This window comes from Cyrtonyx montezumae, unplaced genomic scaffold (assembly GCF_038088225.1).
Source record: "Cyrtonyx montezumae isolate F1298 unplaced genomic scaffold, pur_monq_1.0 scaffold_3, whole genome shotgun sequence".
NCBI classification, from domain to species: Eukaryota; Metazoa; Chordata; class Aves; order Galliformes; family Odontophoridae; genus Cyrtonyx; species Cyrtonyx montezumae.
The window spans coordinates 140108260-140131558 of NW_027072034.1; the positions used below are offsets into that span (position 1 = coordinate 140108260).

Sequence of the window (23299 nt, forward strand, 5' to 3'; positions counted from 1 at the left end):
GGGATGAGGCTGAACTCTTCTCTGCAGTGTGGTGTGACAGGACAAGGGGAAATGGCCACAAACTGAAGCATAGGAAGTTCCACACAAATGTGTGTGGGAACTTCTTCACAGTGCAGTGACGGAGCACTGGCACAGCTGCATAGAGAGGCGGTGGAGTCTCCTTCTCTGGAGACATTCAAGACCCACCTGGATGCCTACCTGTGCAACCTGGGCTAGGGAGCTGGTTTGGCAGGGGGTTGGACTCCATGATCTCTGGAGGTCCCTTCCAACCACTACAATTCTGTGATTCTGTTTCCTTTTTGTCTTCCAAGTCAGGACTGAATGATTTAGAAGGAATAGCTTCAGATAGCATTTAACTTACTTCTTTGGCTTCAAAGCAAAAATGCAGCATCCAGGAATGATGAGTATAAACTATTACTGGTTTAGTAAAACAAGTGATTCTAACTCTCTCCCCTCTTAACCACTGTCCTTTGAGATGGACCAAGATAAAAGAAATTGTTTTTCTCATGTGACAAATATAACTTTGTTAGTGTATCCTTTTGTTCTTTATCTACTAACAGAACATGTGCAGTCTTTAAAATACATTGTTAACAAAATAATAAATATACTATTTTACTTTTTTTCACCATTTACTGCCCCATAATATTTAGCAGTTCCCACCACAGACAGATTGCCCAGTGAGAGGTTGTAGTATCTTTATTAATTGCAAAAGAATGAATCACACTGAGGTCCATCAGGCTTCTGGAAGCAGTGAGATGACCCTAAATACATTCAGACATCAACAGTACAGTGCCACTATGTTTTTTTCTGCTTTTTTGTACAACCTTCAAAACTACTCCAAAGATACCTGGCAAAGGAGGAATGCTAAGAAAATTATGTTATCTCTGTCTGCATTGGCACACTGAATGATACTTGGTATGACAGTACGTTCTGTTTCTTATTGAATTAGTTATTTATAAATCCTTCTCATTTCTGTTGTGATAGACTTTCTTTGATGAAAATATTTAATCTTAAGGCAGCTTGGTCTGGTCTTTGTAATAGCTAGAGTAATAATCTTGACAACCTCACCTTAGACCTTAATAATGAACATTATTAAAAAATGAAAGTTAATAACAAGTAGAATTATTATTATTATTGCTAACCATAAGTATCCTTTTAATATATCATTTGATTATCCTTTTCCACGCTGACATCTTTTTAGGTTGCATATGTCATAAAGTAGAAGGCTTATAAAAATCATAAATATCAACCCAGGAAATCCTGAAGCATTATTAAATAAATCCCTGGCTATTCTGTCTGAGGAACTGACAGTGCTGGACCTTTGGGATCATCAAATCTGCTGTTCGTTGTGAGCTGCATGATCATATGGACTCCATAGGCCAGGATCCACAGTAAAATTACAGATGTCACCAAGCTCATCCAGATTACAGGACTGAAGAAACCTGTACAGTCACTGGCATAAGAAAACTGGCCATTTTCCACGTTGAATCCTTGAATCTGAGAATGAAGAAAGACAGATGAGTGAAATTAAATGTGAAGTTTAGACCTTACTTTCAGAATGTATGTCATTCTCACTCAGCCCATTAAAAAAGAGTGAGAACAAATCCTTTGCACAATAATTTCTGAAGTCTCCTTTCCACTCAAAAATCTAGGATGCAGAAGTTGTATGTTTGGCAGGAGGGGGGTTGCATTCCCACTTCAGAAATGTGTGTTAGTTTTAAAAGGAGATCTAAATAGGATGTGTGATCAACATAGCTCAGTGACTACTTCAGAATCAGGAATTTCAAAGGCATGTGAGGTAAGGCTCCCCAGATGATACGATTTGTCAAAATACCTTCATATTTTTAAGTCATGCCTCTTAGATGAGGAGAACTTCTGAAGCCTACTTCAAAACGCATTTAATGATACGTAATATTTGTCTGTCTGGACTTCTGCAAGGCCTCTGACATGGTCCCACACCATATCCTTATCTCTAAACTGGAGAAATATGGACTTGAAGGCTGGACTATTTAGTAGAAAAATAATTGGTTGGATGGTTGCAGCCAGAAGGTTGTGGTCAACAGCAATATGCCTAGGTGGAGGCTGGTGGCAAGTGGTGCTCCAAATGGGTCTATCTTAGGACCGGTGCTCTTCAACGTCTTTATCAGTGACACAGACAGTGGGATAGAATGCACCCTCAGCAAGTTTGAGAGCAGAGTGGTGCAGCTGATACAACAGAAAGAAGGGATGCTAGAAAGAGAGATTTAGATTGGATATTAGAAGGAAATTTTTTACTCAGGTTTGTGGGGCACTGAAAAAGTTGCCAGAGTACCCACGGATTGAGGCCCTGGGCAGCCTGATGTAACAGTGGCAACCTTAACCACAGTAGGGGGTTGGAATGAGATATCTTCAAGGTTCCTTCCAACCTAAGCCATTTTATAATACTGTGATTCTATGATAAAGCTTCCATGAGCTTAGGGAAACCTGCAATATTTCTCCTGTGACTGGTTTCTTGAGATCTGCTACTGGTTGAGCTCATGCTGTTATAATTTGCTTCAGGAAAATCAACTAATTTAGTGATCTATTATCTATCTATTCTGATAGATCTCCATATTTTGCAAAAAGTAAGAACAAACTGAATGCCTTTAAGACTGATACCATTCTTAAACTTTTGCTAAAGCCAGTTAAAGGATTTGAAAGCTATGAAGGGGAAGACAATCTGCTGTGTACAAACAGGCACATAATGACAAAAGCACCTACTCCTTCAGAAGGAAGGGAAACTAACTTGTGGAAGAAAATGAAGGAAAAGGAGGTCATGGATTTTTAATTTCTGTGTTCCCATTCCACGATTACTCTACGCTTTAAGATAAACTAACATAAACACTTTGTGTTAATAATCAATTTTGCACTTCCTGGGAAAGACGCTGCACAAACAAAAGAAATTTGTCTGTGGTTTGCAGATAATGCTACATCAGTAAGAATTATGAGTTTGAGTTCAGTCGTGGTTCAGACAACTGAAGTTAATGTGCATGTGATATGTGTTAAAAGCAATGCCCATACATTCTGGGATGCTGGTTAGTAAAGTTCTTATCATATGCAGAAGTAAGGCAACGTGGAGGTGAAGATAATTTTAGCATCATGAGATTTTTTGGACCTCTTAGAAGAATCTTTCTGAGTAAGATCTCTGCTGCTACTTGCAAATCCTAAATGCTTTCACTATTGGCAGTCAGAGTTCTGATTAAAGCAGGATTACTGACAATAAGCTTTTGGGTTGGATACCTGCACAGTTTCAGAGAATACAGGTGATTACCGAAGCCTTTCTTAATAAGCCACTGCTTTGACAACAGATGAGAATGTAACTAGCAGTCATGAAATAAAATCTGAATGACTTATTTACAATAAAAAGCAGGTGATGGTTTATGCTCCTTTGGTAAAAAAGATTGAAATTCAGAAAAACAATGCATTCTTATTACTGCATTTACAGGAAATCTCTGAAGCAGTTAGAACCTATATTTGCTTTAGCAAGGCATTACCACTTCTAGTTTAGTGCCAGAAATACTTCATTTTGTCGATCCTATTGGTGGTGGGTTTTTTGGTGCTTTTTTTTAAGAATGATTATGCTTATTGAACCTCTGAGATGAAAGCTTTAATTGTACATTCTTAAAATGTGATCTCTATGCTCAAGAAGAATTACACGTGGGATTCTTCTATTGCTTTTCTGAAGGTTTATCATTTCTGTGGGGGTGTTACATAGCAGCTAGGAGATAAAAATGTGATTACTAGCAGCATTTCTACCACAAAGAAGTTAAAAATACTCAAATTTCTCTAATTTTTATGAATGCAAAATACAGGATAAAAGCCTCACTTCCTGTGGAAGTTTTAATTTTACAGTTTGGACTAGAATTATTTGTCTTGTCCATACTAGCAAGTATTTACCATACATGTTTTAAATTATTTTTCCTGAACTGTCTCCTCATCATTTGACCCTTGACAAAGCCTTCAAGTAAAATCTCTTTTCTGTTGATCTTAAATGTATACTGGACATCTAATTTTTGAACTTAGTAATATTTCAGCCACAAAGAATCCTAAAATTAGTAGCTTTGAAGTTTTTGGCAGTTTTTGTTATCATTTCACTCTTGTCCTGGAACATACTATGGAAGCCTTCACTGTGCAGGTGCCACAACCTCTTTAATATGGTGATACTATTTTGACTGTCCAAAGAAGTAAAGTGTAATTGTACCAGCTAGATTGGCACTGGGTCCTGGTTTCTGATTCACTGCACAACACTGACATGAAAACCATGTTCATCAGTGTCAGCAAGCAGATTTTGTGCTGGCTGCAATCACTAAGCACATCCCATGTACTTTTTTCATCTTGCAACGCAGCTTGGGAGTTAGCAAATCTCATTCTTGGACAAAAGACCAATAGTGGCACCACTCAGCCTTCTTTACGTATCAGTGGACAATAACTGGAAAGGTGTGATCTAGTATAGACAGAACTTATAAAGTGGTCAAAAATGGCGACTTTCTGGTTTTACAGAGAATCATACAACAGAAATTTTCAGATTAAGACTTTTCAGGCTATTTTTCACACCTAAGAAAGACTTTTCAGGATGTTTTTCACATTTCTTATTAGAGAAAAAGGCCTTTCTCCAAAGGAAAGTTCTGTTGCCTGAAGAGTGGAAGCAGCTGTTGCTCCAAAGCAGTAAAGATGGGTAACCTACTACTTCTCCTCTCATTAAGACTAGGCTGAAAGGATGCCTGCTAAAGATCCTCTTAAGGATCCTCTTAAAGATCCTGCTAAAGGATGCCTGCTAAAGAGCTCTCAGTAGGCTTTGAGAATGTAGTGGTAGCTATTGATCTAGAAGACCTAGGAAAAGATAGGTTGTTGTTGTACGTGGACCCCTTGCATTTTCATAGCCCGCATATTCTCACAGACTAGTCAAAAGTCTACACTTTGCACTTCAAAGACTTGAGTAGACAAGGTCCAGTTGCATAGACTCAGACATTTTCAATCCTTTCCATAAGCGCTACCATCAAGAGGAACCTTCACAACACTGGTGTGTACTGCTGTATTGCTTCTCAAAAACTGTGGGACTTAATCTTAGAGCTTGCAAAGGAAAAGATAAATCCAATGATTCAGAAGGAAGGCTGCCAGAGATACTTAGGTCTAGTGTTTTTGTGTGACTGAATAATGACTAACGATATTAAATTTGCATTCCATCTTCTTTTAGAATCTGAATCTGCAATAGAACTAAGTAGCTCTGGATAGTAGGGGGAAAGTAAATCTCACTGCCTATTCTTTTTATTCACTATTCTTTTGATATTTCAATGTTCAAACTGAAATGTCAAATGCGATTCAGATCACTGAGATTTTTTTATAATGATATCACTAATATGACTATATTAGTTATTTGTATTCAGTTATGAGATTAGCTCATCTTTGACAAAGAGTCCAGTTCACTGATGTGCCTCTCCTAAGTGAAAATCAGTGCCCACAATGATCATCAGTCATCTACATCTACAAAAAAATAGGGAAGATCTGTATTTCATTCATTCATTCATTCATTCAAAAAACAAAACAACCACAAAAGGCAGCAAAATGCTATCCTTCTCGGCCATGTGGTACTTAGTATTTCTCCTGATTGAAATCCATGGCAAACCTTCCAACCTTCCATTACATTTAATTCTACTGGGCATTGTTTCAGTCTGTAGGAGCTCAGACTATCTATGTCATTGAAAGCTGTAAGCACACTAAGCTGTACTTTTCTAGGTAAACAAAGTGCAAAGAAATCAAATAAAAACAAAGTAAGCAGCGTAAAGCCACCCACCTAAGAGGTCTACGTTTCCAACAGCTGCCCAAGTCATTAAACAGGCATGGAGACTTAGTCATTCTTTGCCTGATTAAGCACATTTGGTTTTATTGGTTTTTCTTTTCTGTGGACAACTTTGGAGTTTTTGTTTTTCACAGCTGTGCTTCCACGTTCTTACTGTTCAGCAACTGCAGTCTCTTTTACCCCTTTTTTGAATAGCTCACCAAGGGGGAACAGATTTTCTTTTACATTTTTCCTCAGGTTGAATTGAAAGTAAGGGCATTATGAATTTGTGTCGTTTGGCACCTACAATAGCAAGTAATAGTTCTTGGAATTATCTCTGAAATAGCAACCCGTACTCACTTGGAACCTGGAAATGAAAACATTCCAGTTGATTGCTTCAGTGTTGGATGGAATCAGCCTTGATGGATAGAGACTACTTGTTCCCACCAGCTGACAATGAAATGAGTACTCTGCAGGAGCAGAGATGACAGATACATTATACTTAGCAAGTTTTTCTTCATCTTGTACAATCTCAACTGAATCCAAAGTGAACCAATTTCTAGCTGAGCCTCCATAGAACATATTGGTCATTATAAACCTAGAAAAGACAACAGAATAAAAAAGAAGTCCAAATGTAAGAAGGAAAAAATTAACACTCATTTAATAAAGCACTGGTGGCAAATAAAAGTACATCACAGCTGGCCTCTCATGTCATTAGGACTGTTCATAAGTGAACAGCCTTTGTGAACATTTCTACTGCTTCTTGGGGTTTCATCTCACAAGCTGTGGCAGGCAAGGAGCAAGCAAATGTGATTTCATTCTTCAAGGGCCTATGCTAATGCAGCAACTCATCAGTTACCAACAGTTTATAATCAGTGGAGAAGAACTTAAGACACTGTCAGTAGGACTATAGTAGCTCTCAATAAACAATTTATGGGATTTTCTGAAAAAAACTGCTACAGCCTAGATAACAATTTTGATTTGTTGTAATTCTTCCTTGATTCAGATGCTTAAATGGCAATCTACCTTTGCAAATGCCTGAATTTATGGTAAAAGACAAGTTTCCTCTCACTAGATGAGAGGAAGGGTTGTCATGCCTACTTTCCTAATTTGTAGTTGTTCATCCACAAATGAGTATTTTCTCCTTTTGCAAAAACCAGTTTCTGGTAGCTTAATAAGCATGGGATATAATATAAGTGTTACTACCACTGCAGTATGAACATCTCCCAAATGTTCTACAAGAGAAATAATTTAGAATATACAGAAGTAAATTCTTACATATATATATATCAGGACTGTGTTCTAATGTTTTCCATTTTTACCCAGTTTCTTTTAGGTAATCAACTTATCTCTTCAGGAAATTATAAACTTTTCTCCTTATTGTATATTGCTTAATACTTAGCCCCACTTGTTTTGCATATTTCTCTCTCTACTGTTTGCTAAGGATTTTTTTCTGCTTACTGATAACCACAAGGACTTCATAAGAGAAATCCACTTTTTAATAAGTCAGACTAGATATTAAATGAAATATTCTAATGTCTATCCACCCCACCATGGGCATCACTATGTGTTGACTTTAAAATCTGGGGCGATACTCAGATGCAATTACGACAGGTTTGAAAAAGAAGCAGTCACTTATAAATGCAGCACAATATAGAGTAGTAGTTGACTACTGACTGTTTAAATCAGTTGCTTTCAGTAGCATATCACCCATTCAACTTAAAGTTTAAACTCAATGCAATCAATGTTGCTTCGGAGTAAAATAAAAAATTACTACATTGAGTTGTTTTATTGTGTTGTTGGTTTGTTGTTGTTTTTTTAACGATCTGTGGCTTTTGTTTCATATAATTTCATAATCTTGAGGAGTTTTGAAATTCTCAGAAGAAATCATAGAACTGAAAGTGTCATTCATGTGAGAAAAGGATGTTTTGTTCTTTGTCATTCCTTATGTCTTGAACTTAAACTGCTCCTTCCACACTATATTCAGAGATAAACACCAGTGAAAAAAGAACATATCCTTTGAACTCCAACTAGTATACAAGTATATATGGAAAATTATCCTATTGTTATAATGACAAAGGTACAAAAATTATAAATGTATTAGCATAGATACTAATTGTGAGAATCTTTTCCTGATATATAGCACAATCCGAACTGAATTTTCAGTTGCAGGCATGAACTGAACTTCTTCAACCTAAAGACATGGCCATTCATAAATATACATAAATACATAATATACACATAAACATCCTTAAATGCATGTGCCAACCACAAATGCTGAGTGTGCTCTGTACCTTTGCTAAGAAGGCAAGGAAGTGAAAAGAAGGAAATTCCTCAGAAACACACCATGTTAACAAACAAGTTTTAGAAGGCTTTGTATCTTTTCTTTAGCAGGAAATACTGTGTTCACACTGAACATTAGAGCCAATGAAGGAAGCAAAACTTTCATAAAGCCACTATACTCTTGAAGTATTGTGGCACAAACAGTTCTTGGCTGACTCCCTTTGTGGAGAATAACCCTGTGAACTCTGTCACTACTTGTTACTGATCACCATCTCACGTGGCTATTTACAGCAAGAAGAAATGTTTCTGAAAAGGAAGTTACCTATAATTACCACTGTTCCAAAGATTGTAAGGGAAGCACAATTGTTAGGAGCCAGACTTTACACCACAGTTCTTGGAGCAATTCCATTTTATACACACTGTACAAGAACAGTCACGTTCTTAGAAATTTAAGCAGGGAAAAGAGAAATGAAGCTCTATGCACTTCTGTTCAATTTGGTACCTTTCTCCAGAGAAGATGACAGATGCATGAACAGCTGGGTGTCATCAGCTGCTGAGAAAGCTGAGGCGTTTCTTCCAGCAAAATCTATTGCCCACTGCTTCTACTCCTGCTGAACCATCAGCTCACTTTTCTAAAAGTAGCACAGCCAGAAAACCTCAACAACTCACCCTTATATGGGAAGTGCAGGAGGCTGACCACTGCTCCTGCTAGAGGGAATGGGAGGCATGTTTGCATAGGAAGAGGCAGTTACTGCAGCTGCTTGTAGAAGGTGGGATATGCCTAGCTGCTCAGTAGGTTTGGGGTGGTAAGGACAAGCTCTGTACTGAGTTTATGCTGCTGAGGTTAGAGTTTATTGTGCTTAGTGAGAAACAAATTGAGCTATTTGACCATGGTCCTGTCTGGTGTCATTTTATTTTATTAAATGACCTTTACAGAGAAAAAATAATGCTGTTATGGCACTGTCCTCTGTTCCTTCTCACCTCCTTGCCCTGCTCATGTCCCGTCTACTGAGGTAGAATGAAATCTTACTAAGAAGCCATGTTCAGCAACAAATGTAATTGAAATGAACCAGAAGGGGAAAACAGAAGTTATAATGTATCTCTGTGGGGTTTTAGTTTTTCAGAACTGACATGCTGGGATGAGCAAAGAAAGTCTTCCTGAGTCATGAAAACATCAATGGACTGTTCTGGTTCTGTTAAGTATGCATTATATACCATGCAATATTGTATTATGGGAGCTAGTAGAGACCTAAAATGGCATGACTGTCACTTTAAGCAGGAGATAAACTGAACTGAAAAGAACAGGACATATTGTCTTTGACAGAGCTTACGGAAAATATTTAAGTGCTGCTCTTGCTTCTGAGGAAAGAACTGAGGTTTGTGGACCAATAGCTGCATGGCAATCCTCACAGCAGTACAGATGCTATCCTGGAGTCCACCAGTGAGACCAAAAGCAGCATGTTTTCTCTTCAAGTTTTCATCCCAAGCCTTCCTGTTTCCTTATTTTCTCTTCCTTACTCATATGGTAGAAGAAGCCTTCTTTTGCTATCATCCACAGAGCAGAAACATTATCAGTTTTTGCAGCCCTCATTAGCCACAAGCTAAGTCCAACAGAGTATACTGGTAATCCATATCAGGATGAAACACTAGTTTGGCAAGGCAAACAGACTTCAGCTCCTAGAACTATTTCCAAATTAAAGTTTGATTTCCCTAAGATGGGAAATCCTGTTCTGATCCTACCAGCAAAATAAGATGTTTAATAAGTCTCTACCTTGCAGAATTAGGTTGTTTGTCTAACTATTTTTCAGAACATTAGCTTAGCATGCTTATATATTCTCTACAGCATGGTAACTCCTCAGCGGTAAAAAACAAAACTGTGATTTTATAAACCTTTTCACCTCTTTTTTTCTTTGTCTTAATTTACAAATGGACTTTGTACATCACAAAGATTTATTTAAGAATAAATCATAAGTTACCTTATCTCTAGGCTGTTGATTCCATTCACTGGCTTTGTGTATTTTAATGACAGTCTAAGAGTAAGAAAAAGATTTTTAATGTTAGAGTAGACAGCTTTAATTAAATCACTGTGACATTTCAATCAGAAGGAATATTCTAAATCAATAGGCAATTACAAAAGTCATGTAGAAAAGGTTCACAGTACAAAAAGCACACAGAAAAATATGACAAAATATTTCTACAGTCTTTTTTTTCTTTTTTTAACTAAGAGCAGGTGCTTCAAAACAAATAAAAGCAGAGATCATGTTTCATTAATGTATTTCCAGCTGAAGTATCACCTACCAACTGGCAATATTGCACTTCTAGGGAATTTTACAATGAAACAATCATCTCATTAGTGCTAGTGGAGATCTCTGTGATGTCAAGATCAGGCAGAAAGAAACCCATTTGGACCAAACATAAACAAGCAATGAACAAAAAATAATACAGAAGAAAGAAAGCAGTAGATACAGAGGCAGCATCTGAAAAATTGTTGTGGTCTTGACTCAATCTTCTTTCAGAAATATTAAATCTAATATTTTTTATTGTGTATGCTTTAGTAGAAGAAAACTACATTGTTATTCTTTCCATTGCTTTATTTGTTACCTTCCAGAATTATATGTATGTGAAATTTAAAATGTCCTGTTCTACTCACGTTGCGTTGGTGTCTGAGCACGTAGAGGAAGAAATATCCACGCTCTGGGTAACAAATGTCGCATCTGTCAATTCTATTAACACTGAACCATTGGCAACAAGGCTGAAATTACTAGCATAGAAAAGGATGCAGGTATCATTTCCAGTGGTCACATTCAAAGGTGGATATGATAAACTGTCTTCATCCTCAGTAGCCATTAACTGTCGTCTTAATTTCCACACCACATCAGTTTTTCTAGAAATCTGGAATAACAACACATTAACAATTCACAACCTCTAGCAGAGATGATGTCCTCTAAACACAGATCTTTACCATTCTGTCCCATGAACCTCTATCCTTCCTGAATCTGCAGTTAAACTTAGTATTTATAATTGTCTGCCTTTTTAATCGGCAGCACGGAGGCTTGGTTAACTTGGTTCCCATGGTCAAGTGAATAAAATGAGTATCCCTTATATGAGACAATTGAATATAAAATGAATATAAAACTATGCTAGTGCTACCTTGAGATAGTAGTATCCACTTCTGTTAACATATAAAAATATATATTTAATTAGATTACAGAACAATAGAATGAAATAATTTCATCTCCTCTTTGATAATATCACGAGAACGTTTCAACTTGACAGTTCAGTGACCACGCTTCTTAAATAACAGTAACAGTTTTCACACTATTCATTCTAATAAGCACAAAAGAAGGCTACTAAACTACTGCAGTTCTGTATTTAGGCTCTTCTGATGACTTCTGGAAGAAGGCCGGTGCTCAACTGGCTGAGAAGGTGAACTTTTTCAAGAGACTTCACTGCAGATATACTTGCTTCAAGGAAGCTTCCAGAAATTCCTTTAATAGGGAGTGCCTTCTTGCAAATGTGCCTTGGGAATCTCTGCTAAAAATAGCCCCATTGATAGTATAAGCTATCTGGTCGTACTGGATAAAAACTTCATCTTTTCATTCATGTCTTCACTTCTTACTCTGTTCATACCTGTACTACGTCATTTTTTTTAAACACATGCATCAGTGTTACAATCTGACATCCCACAAGTGGTCTATGCCCTTGGATAACTTTAGAATACAAGAAACAAGAAGTGTCATGGGAGTTACCAGAAGAGTAATTATGTTGATCTACTGCCTGGAACCATATCTAACAAGTTTAAAGATAGGCAAGGACTTTTATTTTATTTTTTTTCCAGTCTGGAAGAGAAGCTACGATATCACTTTATAACCTGACTGTGGAGAGGAGCCCTCAAAGGATTCTGGCACATTAACTGCCGCCCTCTAAACACTGTGGGACATCTGTTATTTACAATGTGTCTTTGCAGATAGCTATCTCATTCTAGGAACAAAGCAGAATGGGTTAAGTAAAAAAACCTTTAACTAAACACTCAAATGAAGATTGCAATCTTCCTCTCCCATACAAGCATACTTTATGAATTTCTTTTTAATGCAGAGCAGTGCCTTTTCAAATACATCAGAACATGCATTATTTTAAATGAATACCATTTCCTTTAAAAGGAGAGCGCACAACAAAAGAAAATATTCAACTTTTGATATAAAACTTTTAATCTTCCCTTAGGCTCTCCTGAAATGTAATCATTTTATTTCAAACTGAGAGGAAGAGCTGAAGTCTAAATTATATCCTGTCTAACAATTGACTTCACTATGTGGGCCCTGCATATCATCTAAAGAGGGCTTTAAAAACCACCTGCTAATAGCTGAAAACAATGCTGCACTGGAGACTGTGATTGGGCTGAGTTTGGGGATTAGTTTAAAGTATCTTAAAATAAAAAGAAAGCCATTAGGATATCATCACAAGACTGCAGCTTTATTTTATTACTCTGCTGCCAGTACTTTGTCATGAAGCTTTCACATAAAGATTCCCTTTGGTGTCAGAAAAAGCATATAAACCAGAAGAGTGTTTACCTGTAAAGTAGGGGTGCCAGGGACAAAGAAATCCATTTCTTTTCCCTGGCTACACCTCTTTTAGCCAATTTATCCATGCTGAAGAAGGGAGGCAACACAGCTGGGCAGACACACTTCTAAAAGCAGGCTTTGTTTCAGTCACACTTGTGACAGAAAACAGAGCAAGTTTTGGATTGTACAGGCCTCTAAGTCCTTACGTGCACTGCACAACACCACCAAACGGGAGCCTGAAAGTGTCACCTCTCTGGAGGAATGTCCTCCAAGCACTTACCAGCAGGTATGTTCATCCTGTCTGCCTGCAAGTGTATAAGGTACCTGTGCCTGAGGCAATTTAGCACATTCAAAATCAGAAAGCAGCAATTCAAGAGAAGCTCAGTCCTGAGGCTGGAAGGAGAGGGTCTGAGATACACAGCCCAGATACTGCTGGTGATGGCTCCTCACAGCACCCTGCAGCTTGGAGTGGGGAGCTCTCCCTAGATGTCCCCACCTCTGTGTTTCAGAATAAGCTTTCTTTTGTGGCTGCACAAACATGAGTTTACTGAACTAGAACTGTTTTCCCCATAACAAACGTTCCATGCTGAGCTATAAATGACCAGGTACTTCATTGAGACACTGATTATATTTACACTAGGTTTTTGTAAGTCAATTAGATTTTTTAGAAACAATCCATAGTGTCAGTGTTCTCAACCATTACACTGTATTTCATTTGGTGCCCTCCTCAACTTTTCCTAATCTGAACTATATGTATTGCAAGTCACTGTCTTGTTTGTCTGGATTTGTCAGTGGCATTTCTGACCTCAGATTTGCAGTGAACAGTCACAAGACAAGATCACACAAGATAGATGGGAAAAAAAGGCTGCAGCTGACACTGTCTTAGATCACAAGTGAACACTATGGTTCCTAACTGAACCTGCAGTAGAAACGTGGACAAGATACTTCCATTTAATCTGCTTTGTAATCACCTCTCTTGGAAAGGAGAAAGCCAGCGATCTGGCTACATTTTGGTGCACAAACATGCAGATCTTTTTCAAAGCAAACAGATCCAATATTATTCATTTGTTTTGTCATCACTGCTGGCTTTCTGTTGGCTGTTCCAAAACAGAGTGTCAAGGGACAAGAAAAAAGGTTTGGGGACATTTTATATAGCTGAAAATACAAACATATATAAATTGAATGTATATAAAAAAATTGAAATACGTATTAAAAAAAACCAACACATAAAATTCTGGGAAATAAAATTTAATTGGCTGAAATTATGAACGGTAATGAACTACAGAAAACAGGCTACATTTTGTGCTAGTTCAAAAGTGAGATTTTTGGAAAACAGTTCAACAGATGGTTATGGCTTTTCATTTATTTATTTATTTATTTATTTATTTTCAGTCTTCTACCTCTTGACTTTTTAATTGCTATGTTTTAGTATGCACATTAGTAAGAATACAAAAAGTGTCCGGATGGTGTCCATTGCTCCTTTTCAACTCTAACATTACAGGTCTGTAGCCACATCTCTGTGGAGTTGCTACTTGTGTTGTAACAGCTATAGGAAATGACAGGCAATTTTGTCTTTTCAGGGAGGGGAGGGAATGAGGAAGAAGGTTACACTTCTTCCACATTTTGACTTGTATCCCAGTCCTTGCCTCCATATTGGTACTGTGATCTGTGATGCATTCTCTGTATATATCATGCTTAGATGGCAAATGATCATTCCTCTCAATGTGGTTGTAATATAATTAAAGTAGCTGTTGGAATCAGAAAACTACATAAAACTTCAGCTTCCATTAAAAGCAAAACAAAATAAAATACAGGAAATGCAGCATAAGAACCTGAAAATAACTTATTATCTTATTATTAGCTTATTCTGATAAATGAAAAGAGCCCAAAAATATTTAGAGACTACGTAACAAAGACGAAAGCTCAAAATACATTATGAGAGGGGATGTAAAATCTTTTTGGGTCACTTACAAATGAAAACCTGAATCATGAGCTCAGTGTAACATCTGAGGAGGGAAAGGCACTGCGACCGTGTGAACAGAGCACTCCAGAGATAAATACTTGGTGTCTAAACTAGAATTTGTCTCAACAGCTTGAACTGCACTGTTGAGCAGTTAGTACTCTTTGATGTACTATCAGCAGAGCTTTTGACAGGACCCCGAGCTGAATGCACAATTGTAATTTTTTAATATAATTTTTTAACATAAGACAGACCACTACAATGTTCCCCTACAATGTACCTTTTTAAAAATGATGCCAGAAAACTGCTGTGTGCTGAGTGCTGTGGTGCTGGTTTCACAACAATGGCAGATAATGCTGCTTGCTGAGGTTTGGTTGTAGCATATCAGAATTCACTCAGTATTCATGTCTCAGCCAAGAATCAGCACATTTCCAGTCCTTTTTCTGAAATTTCCACTGTCCTTTTGTTCATGTGAAAACAGGTCAGTTTCCTATGTTGTTTGTTGTGTTTTTTTTTAACTGCTGTAACATCACAGCCTCAACACAGGCAGCAACATCTCCACTAGTCCAGCCCCTGCACCACCAACACATCAGCTATGCTAAAGTATACTGCATCAAAAATCTGAGCTGCAGGCTCATGGTAATGGTAAGCCTTAGAATTCAAGATCACTGCAACGTTATTTCCAGAGTCAGGTTTAGAAGAATCACATACAAGAAGAAAGAATATCTTTGGAATCATAGAATCATTTGCTCAAACCTATTCCATTGATCCACTGGCAAAGACCTATAGTCTGACAGTACTTTGACCTGTAAATAAGCAGAATGTCAAGCAGTTACCAGTTATCTCTGGTTTTGAGTTTGAACTTTTCAAGGATTTTATCATTTCCATTTTGTTGCTGTTTTTTCTCCCTCTCTGGACTGTTTAAAAATATCACCTCCCTTTTGTTGCTGCATTTGTCTAACTTTGTGTTCCATTTAAATCTCAAGCTCTCCCTCTTTCTTTTCCTGAGCAGACTGGATGTTACCTTAGGTTCTTCCTACACCAGTGTGTTGTGCTGCCATCCAGAGGAAATTTGACAGGTTGGAGAAATAGTCTGACTGAAACCTCAGCAAGATCATCGCAGTGAAGAACAAATCCTGCACAAGACAAGGAACAACCCCAGGCACCAGCTCACACTGACAATTGCCCAGCTGGAAAGCAGAAAAGAAGCTGCAAGTTGGGGCAAACACTAAGCTGACCATGACCCAGCAATGGGCCCTTGCCACAGAGAAGGCCAATGGTATCCTGGGCTGCATGAGGCAAATTATTCCCAGCAGATCAAAAGAAGGGATACCTTCCCTTCTGCTCGGCAGTGCTAAGGCCACACCTGGAGTGCTGTACCCAGTTCTACCCCCTCCCCAGTATAAGCGAGACATGGAGTTACTGGAAAAAGATGCTGAAATAACTGGAACAACTCTCCTGTGAAGAAAGACTGAGAAAGCTGGGCTTGCTCGGTCTTGAAAAGTCTTGCAGTTATCAATGTGCATACAAACCTGAAGGGAGCGTGCAGAGAGGACAAAGACATTCCCCTTTCTGTAGTGTGTAGTGCCAGGACAAGAGGCAACAGGCAGAAACAAACACTGGAGGTTCTAACTGCAATTCTGTACCATGTGGGAGATGGAGTGCTGGCACAGGTTGCTCAAAGGCTGTGCGGTCTCCTCGCTGGAGATCCTCAAAAGCTGCCAGGACAGTCCTGCACAACCTGCTCTGGGTGTCCCTGATGGAGTAGGGTTGGAATAGATGGACCACAGAGGTCACTACTAGCCACAGCTATTCTGTGGTTCTGTTATTCTGTCCTAAATCATAAAAGATGTAGACATCACATGTGATTCTGCGATTCTGTGATGACTAATAGATTAGGAAGCATGATGAGGAAGGCTTTCATCACAATGCTCAAAGCCTGGGTTCCCGCACTACAAAAGTTAGAAGCCCCATATTGTTAAGATGTAATTTCCTACCTACAAAACGAACAATGCATTTTTTCTACTGCTTTTCTGTATTTCTACTGTTTGAATTGGCCAAGAAGGCCAATGGTATGCAGGGGTGCATTAAAAAGGGTGCAGCCAGCAGGTCAAGGGAGGTAAATCTCCCCCCTCTACTCTGGGTGAGGCCACATCTGGAGTACTGCATCCCTTTCTGGGCTCCTTGGTTCAAAAAAGAGAGGGAAATTCTACAAAGAACCTAGCAGAGGGCAAAAAAGATGATAAAGAGCCTGAAGCATCTCCTGTGTAAAGAGAGGCTGAGAGATCTGTGGCTGTTCAGCCTGAAGAAGACAATACTGAGAGGGAATCTGATAAATGTTTATAAATATCTAAAATGTGAGAGGCAATTGGATGAGGCCAGAACCAGGAGCAACAGCCAAGAACTGGAACATAAGAAGTTACCAACAATATGTGGAAAAACTTCCTTACAATCAATGCGACAGAGAACTGGAACAGGCTGCCCAGAGAGGATAAAGGAATATCTCCTTTACCCTGGAGATATTCTAGACACTTTCCTGTGCAACTTACTGGAGGGAACCTGCTTTATCAGGGAGGCAGGGCTCAATAATCTCCAGACATCCCTTCTAACCCCTGAAATTGTATGATTCTGTGTGAAATAACTTACCAATACAATGTGTGAACCCTAAGATACATGTCTATCCACCATCTACACAGACATTAAATCAGACAGAGTACTAAACAAAGAAAGAACCTGGTTCAGAGTAGCAGAAACATTTGACAAATTCAAATTCAAATGCAAACTTTGATGGAGTAGCTACAGTTTTTCATACTCAATTGCAAATTATCTCACCTACCTGCAACTAATTTTGACATTCATTTCTTATTACTAGAACTGACAGAGATAAAATTTCTGTGCTGAAACTGAACCCAGAGGATGTTTAAACTGCATTTTCCATCAGGAATGTTTGTAGGGTGACCTGTTTGTATTCAGAATCTTCTGAATGTTTCCAGTAGAGATGCCTAGCTTATCAGGAATTACCAGAAGCTCATTTGAATGAACCTTTCCTGCTCCTTTAAATATCTCTTTTGAAGGCAGTAGGTTACCACAACTTCAAGGTAGTTTTTCAAATAAGAAATTTCTATTCATACTTAGATCACCTGATATTTTACAACTTGCACATTAATACAGTCAAACTTACATATCTTAAAACTGCACAAATCCCAAGTAATTGCACGTGCTGGTGTTATCAGAAACAAAACTACATTTCTAAACTGTTCTTTCCTTCCACATTATATCTCTTCAATGCCAACAGCATGAGGTAAAGCTAAAATAGAGTTCTCAACAGTACAAAACAGGTAAAAATGTGCACTGCATAGATTTGGGAAAATTTTAAAAACCTGGTTTAGAAAAATCCATTTCCACATATACACATATAAGCCAGAGTAAGCACTTTGGATTAAAAGATCTAAGTCTTTACATCACTTCTGTGATCTTCTACTCAGACATGCTTCCTGTCAACAGGTTTTTTCCTAAGTAAAAGCTTCAAACTGACCAGATTCATCAGTATACACAGAACAAGCTAGCAGGCAGGTAAGATGCTTCTCCTCAGGAAAATGCAACATAAAAAAGTTGTTCTAAGTAACAAGCAACAAGAGAAACACGCTTTAAAAGAGCCATCATCTAATTTAAAATCTATGCATTACTGAACTGTGACAATATATGGTGTAAGTGTGGAGTGTAAGGTGTTAGTTGCCTGTAGTATTCACCTATATATGTATACAGAAAGAATTACATAGAGTATAAAGATCCAAGTGCACCGTGCAGAAGGCTGGCTCATGGAAGAACAGGATTTGGCAGATTAAAAATATGCTTCAAAGCAGACAATTCCTTACTTAAAAATCTCATTTTTATCCCAGCTGACTGCATGGATCTTCAGTTGGATCTAGATGTAGAACACAAAGCTGCAGAACTAGTGGCATTTGCAGGAGGTCCAAAAGGAGCTTAAGGTGGCCACACTTAACAATGCACAGCAGGAATCATGTTTCCAAAGCAAGTTTAATTTGCATTGCTGAAAATGGAATGGGCTTCTCACCATAAAAGAGGGAAATGAAACTTCTAGAAAATGGCCCACTTCTTAGATTATACTTTCTCCTTTTCATTTCCAGTTCAGCAGTTGGTAGGAATTCATTAGACCACTAATGCTAGCACACTAAAGTGAATTGTACGCTATTTCGCACCTTTGTAAAGCAGCTGTAAGCCTAATCAAGACATCTGAATAAACCTGAGTAGCATGTCCTTTTGCTCAGTGGAGTTCTTAGCTTCTTTCTCACATTTTTATTAATATTCTCATAGACCAGGGAAAAAAAATGCACAGAAATGAGGTTATGTCAATGGCAATCTTTTATTAATAATGATTACCAACATTTTAGTGCCTTGCAGGATATATGACCAAGCTTACTGGTTCATGTTATCACCTGATGCCTCCTTCCCCAACCACATATGCTTCTATCAGCAACCCAAAAGGCTCAAGGACTGTGACCTGCCATTCTGCATCTCATCTTCCAGGATTCTTCACAAAAGTGAGGCTGGGACAAAGGAAAAGTGGAAACACAAGCCTGACTGTAGGAGACAAGGCTCTCTTCTATAATTGATAGCCCTGTTGTGACATTTTGAGATCGCTGGTTAGAAGGGACAATAGAACTGCAATATAACTGCTCAGCTCAGTGGCCTGTGGAAACAATCTGCAGTGTTGTTCTGTATGTTTATGTCTAGATGTGTTTCTTCACAGGTCTGTCCTTTTTCAGCACTGGACTGTATAAGATCTCTTGACTTATGTTTACCAAGCACATGGGTAGCCTATGCAATTACATATGGTGCAGAGGTGAATGAGCTGGTCTACCTGAACCATAGTCAGCCATGGTTCTCGCCACGCACTTGCCAGAACCCAGAAGAGGGAAAGGTGCTGAGAGGCAGCACTTGAGAGAATCATTCAACTTAAAGGGCCTTAAAATGAGGCATGGAATGTATTGTGCGTATAGGCCAACAAGCACATCCACAAATGCCAGAGTAGTCCCAGTTTTTCTGAAGGAAAATACAGTATTTCCTGTTATTTTATTGCTCCAACTTTTAACTGATTTTTACCCTATGCTTTTTCAGTTAACTTGAGGAAGAACGGGAACTGGTCCACAAAAAAAAATCGATTTCAGAAAGTAAAACAGAGTATGCATAAAACAGTAAAACAAAATATGTGTAAAACAGACTATGTAACAGTGGAAGGAGCTGCCACACTTAAATTCACTACTTACATTTAACTTATGAAAACTACCCCAAGTACAATTATCCTAATGAAAACAACGTCCTGGTCACCTACCACATTATTAAAACTCATTTGAATCCTTTTAACTAATCTTTTTTTTTTTTAATCTAGTATACAAAATAGGAGGGAAAAGTACTGCAGACTTCTATATAATATAGATTTAATCCAACGAAGAATCTATCAGCTTTATTATTCAAGCAATATTTCAATGCCAATATCCCCAGCTTTAACATTAGATGTTGGGCCTTATTTCAGGCAATTCTGACATAAAAAGAAGCTACAGATTTTACATCAGTTCTAGACTGCTAAGGGGAATACCCACTCCAACTAACTGTTTTCCCCACTTTCTTGTATCTCTATATAGAATCCAAGTTGCCATGGGAGATGTGAAAAAAGATGAGGACTTTCTGCTGCAGGAAGAGGAGAGAGATATGTAGTGAAGGCTGGACTGAGATTAGATGGGGGTCTGGTGGGCTACATCACTGAAAAATGCAGATAGGGTGAAATGCATCACTCCTAGGGCTGGGAGAGCTACCAACATTGTTTTTCCCCCAAATGTAGTGTAGTCACAGGAGAATTAAAAACATGAACATCCATAAGTACCTCTCTTCCTCCACTTAGAATTTTGATTGCATAGCACTTCGGATGACTAATCTGCACAACAGGGAAGCCTATCATCTTGACTGAAGAAAGACATGTGGACAGTATGATGGTATTATATACTACACTTACGTTTCTTACTGTAACTTCAATGAAATTACATTTTCGCTTTAAAATTTACATATTGTTCTTACTACTCGTTGGGTTTGTCTGTAATAAATGAAAATCCAAACACCGGTATGCTTTTCAGATGGTCAGACTCTCCATATAATAATACTGTGTTCAGTGTGACAATGACATTCTTTGCTTCCAGCATCTCCAACTGTTTGTCCCAACCCTTTTGGAGAAGGTCAGAACTTGCACTGAAGGAACTTTTGAGAGGATTCTGGCACTGTCTATCTAGTTTTGAAAAATCAAAAGGCAAAGGCCAATAATTCAAGCAAACTGTGTTTTTTGAACACGGAAGTTGAAAAAAGCTTTTTTTTTTACAGAAAATTGATTAAAAAGTGCTTACTTTTTACTCCGTTTTCTTACACTCAGTAATCCACTTAATTTTTCTGACAGTTGCGTGTAGCTGGAAGGTATATATATAAATGAAAACCACATCTGAAAGTTTAGAAAAAGCTCATCTTAGAACTAACAGCCATTCATGTTGGAAGATTACCACAATTTCATTTTTTCTTGATGAGCTTAAACAAAACCTTCTGGGTTTGCCTCAAAACAGCTGTATTTCCACCAAAGCTTAGTTCATTCATCCAGTTGATACAATTAAGCTTGCATTATCAATCTCACCTTCATAATTTCCTTAATCTCCTGCCAGTTTCCAGTCCACGCAAGCTCTGACAGAGCTGGTTGTAACTGCCACCTCTGGGGCTGTTAGTTATTGATCCCTGCCACGCCTTGATAAACTTTGAAAAACTGAACTTTGTAAGGTGAGGTGTACTAGAAAACAAAAGACCAATGTTCTTCCAGCACTATAGAGGGGTTGCTTTAGTGACTCCACAGGAGTTTTCAACAGTGAAGAGGCAAAGTAGGATCTAACATTCACCTTGCAATAGTTCTGCACATAAGGCGAGAAATCTTCCTTACTCTGTTCTGGGATTTTGTCAGTGTTTCATCTGAAAGCCCCAGAGGCAAAGCTATCTTGCTGTTAGAATATCAGGGGTTTAACTTACATGCTGCACTGCACTAAAACATAGTATGCTGCTGCTTATGAATCATTAAATATCTATCTGTGAAATGACTCAATCGTTTGGGTTAAAACAGAAATCCCATCAGAGAACAACAGCTGCAATGTGGCTAAAATTGTAAACACTGAAGTTTTAGAAAAATGACAAGGACAGAACAACAAAACATGCCATGTAATATTAAATCTCATGTCAGGTACCACTTTACAATAATGCTTCCATTAACAAATTAAACAAAATGCCTGTGGCATTTTGGCAGGAAAAGGATGGGTTCCTTGTCTTTTCTTGTTTGTTTTCTGAGTTTGACAACTTTCTAAGCCAAAATGGGTAGCAAGAAAGATACCATTTATTATCTGACAGAAATTCTATTGAATCCAAAGCTGTCAGCTAGGAAGGCATGGGTAGTATAGTCCTCAGAAAGGAAAACTTTATATTTCAATACACAAGCATTTCTGTAACAGGTAGTATTTTACTACCGACCTGGCCTAATTCTCAGCTTTTTCTGCTGAAGCTCTAATGTGCAATCTTTGTGAACTAATGTGCTTGCATGTAATTCCAGGTTAATAGATTTTTATGGAAAAGCCTGTAGTATTTAATAAACGTAACTTTTAGAGAGAGCATTTCAGTAGAACTATCCATCAAAGCAAGGACATATTTCTCTGCTAAAGTCATAAAAAAGCTTTGTAATTAATTATCATCTCCTACTCTAATTTTAGAGGTGTGCATGCTGAACTTAAGAACTAATGGCTGCATATGTACAATAGTAATGCATAAGTTAATGATGGCCTCTCTTTCTGCCTGCTTCTAATGGCAGAAAGTCATTAGCTGATGGCTTTGGATCAAGTCTAATACTTCAGTGGATCTCAGACAGGGTAACAGTCAGAAAACAGAGAAAATATAACTTCTACATGCACAAATTTGGCAGATCTAGAGCTGCTTGACAAAATGTCTTCCTATCAAAAACACTGAATTTTTACAATTCTAACATTCTGTTGTACTATATAAAGTGAATGAATTATCTTCTAAAATGAAGGGAAAGATGAAATAGAATACGCCAGGTGAATTGAAAATGAAACAATTCAAATTTCTTCTAATTAGTTTTAACCGTGTTACAGATTGGATGCCTTAAAACACACAGGTTTGTTACACTGCCTACCATTAGACAACAAACATTTCCCAGACATCAGGGATATGCATTTTACTGATTACTGGCAAATTTTTGTCATGTGCTGGTAAAGGGTGCCTTTGTCCTAATAGCTGTCTTTAGCACAGACTAGAGGTCACCCTAGAAATCAAATGTTGCAGGAAATAAAAGCTTTTGCCATGACATGGTGTAGCCCTGTGGTTACACCAGATTGTTCTTTTTGCAGCTTTATTTAACTTCCTGCAGAGGAAAGGAATACAGAAGTCCTGCAGGTTGGTGTTTCAACCACATGCATGAGCATTCTTGTCCCACAGCACAGAACTCCTTGCTCTTCAGAACCAAGAATATACTGGGAGGAGACACAAACACTGTGATTCTCTGGGTGAATGGGATCACTTTCCCCTTTTTAATCTCTCACTTCCTCGAAGTGGGAATCCTTGTTTACCTCTGAAGATTGTGCCTGTGAACCTCAA

At 38.1% G+C, this 23299-nt stretch overlaps 1 protein-coding gene across 2 annotated transcripts in view; it reads right to left on the bottom strand.

The window, feature by feature from the left end:
- Positions 1 to 678: 678 nt before the first annotated feature.
- The window catches only part of LOC136052994 (V-type proton ATPase subunit S1-like), a 51357-nt gene continuing 28736 nt past the window's right edge, over positions 679 to 23299 (bottom strand). For both annotated transcript variants that reach the window (XM_065743512.1, XM_065743513.1), the window contains 4 exons: positions 10728 to 10969; positions 10054 to 10107; positions 6155 to 6392; positions 679 to 1497 (listed from right to left, as the gene is read on the bottom strand). In XM_065743512.1, the coding sequence (XP_065599584.1) occupies positions 1288 to 1497; positions 6155 to 6392; positions 10054 to 10107; positions 10728 to 10969 (744 nt within the window). In that variant the 3' untranslated portion in view covers positions 679 to 1287. The remainder of the gene's footprint in view (positions 1498 to 6154; positions 6393 to 10053; positions 10108 to 10727; positions 10970 to 23299) is intronic.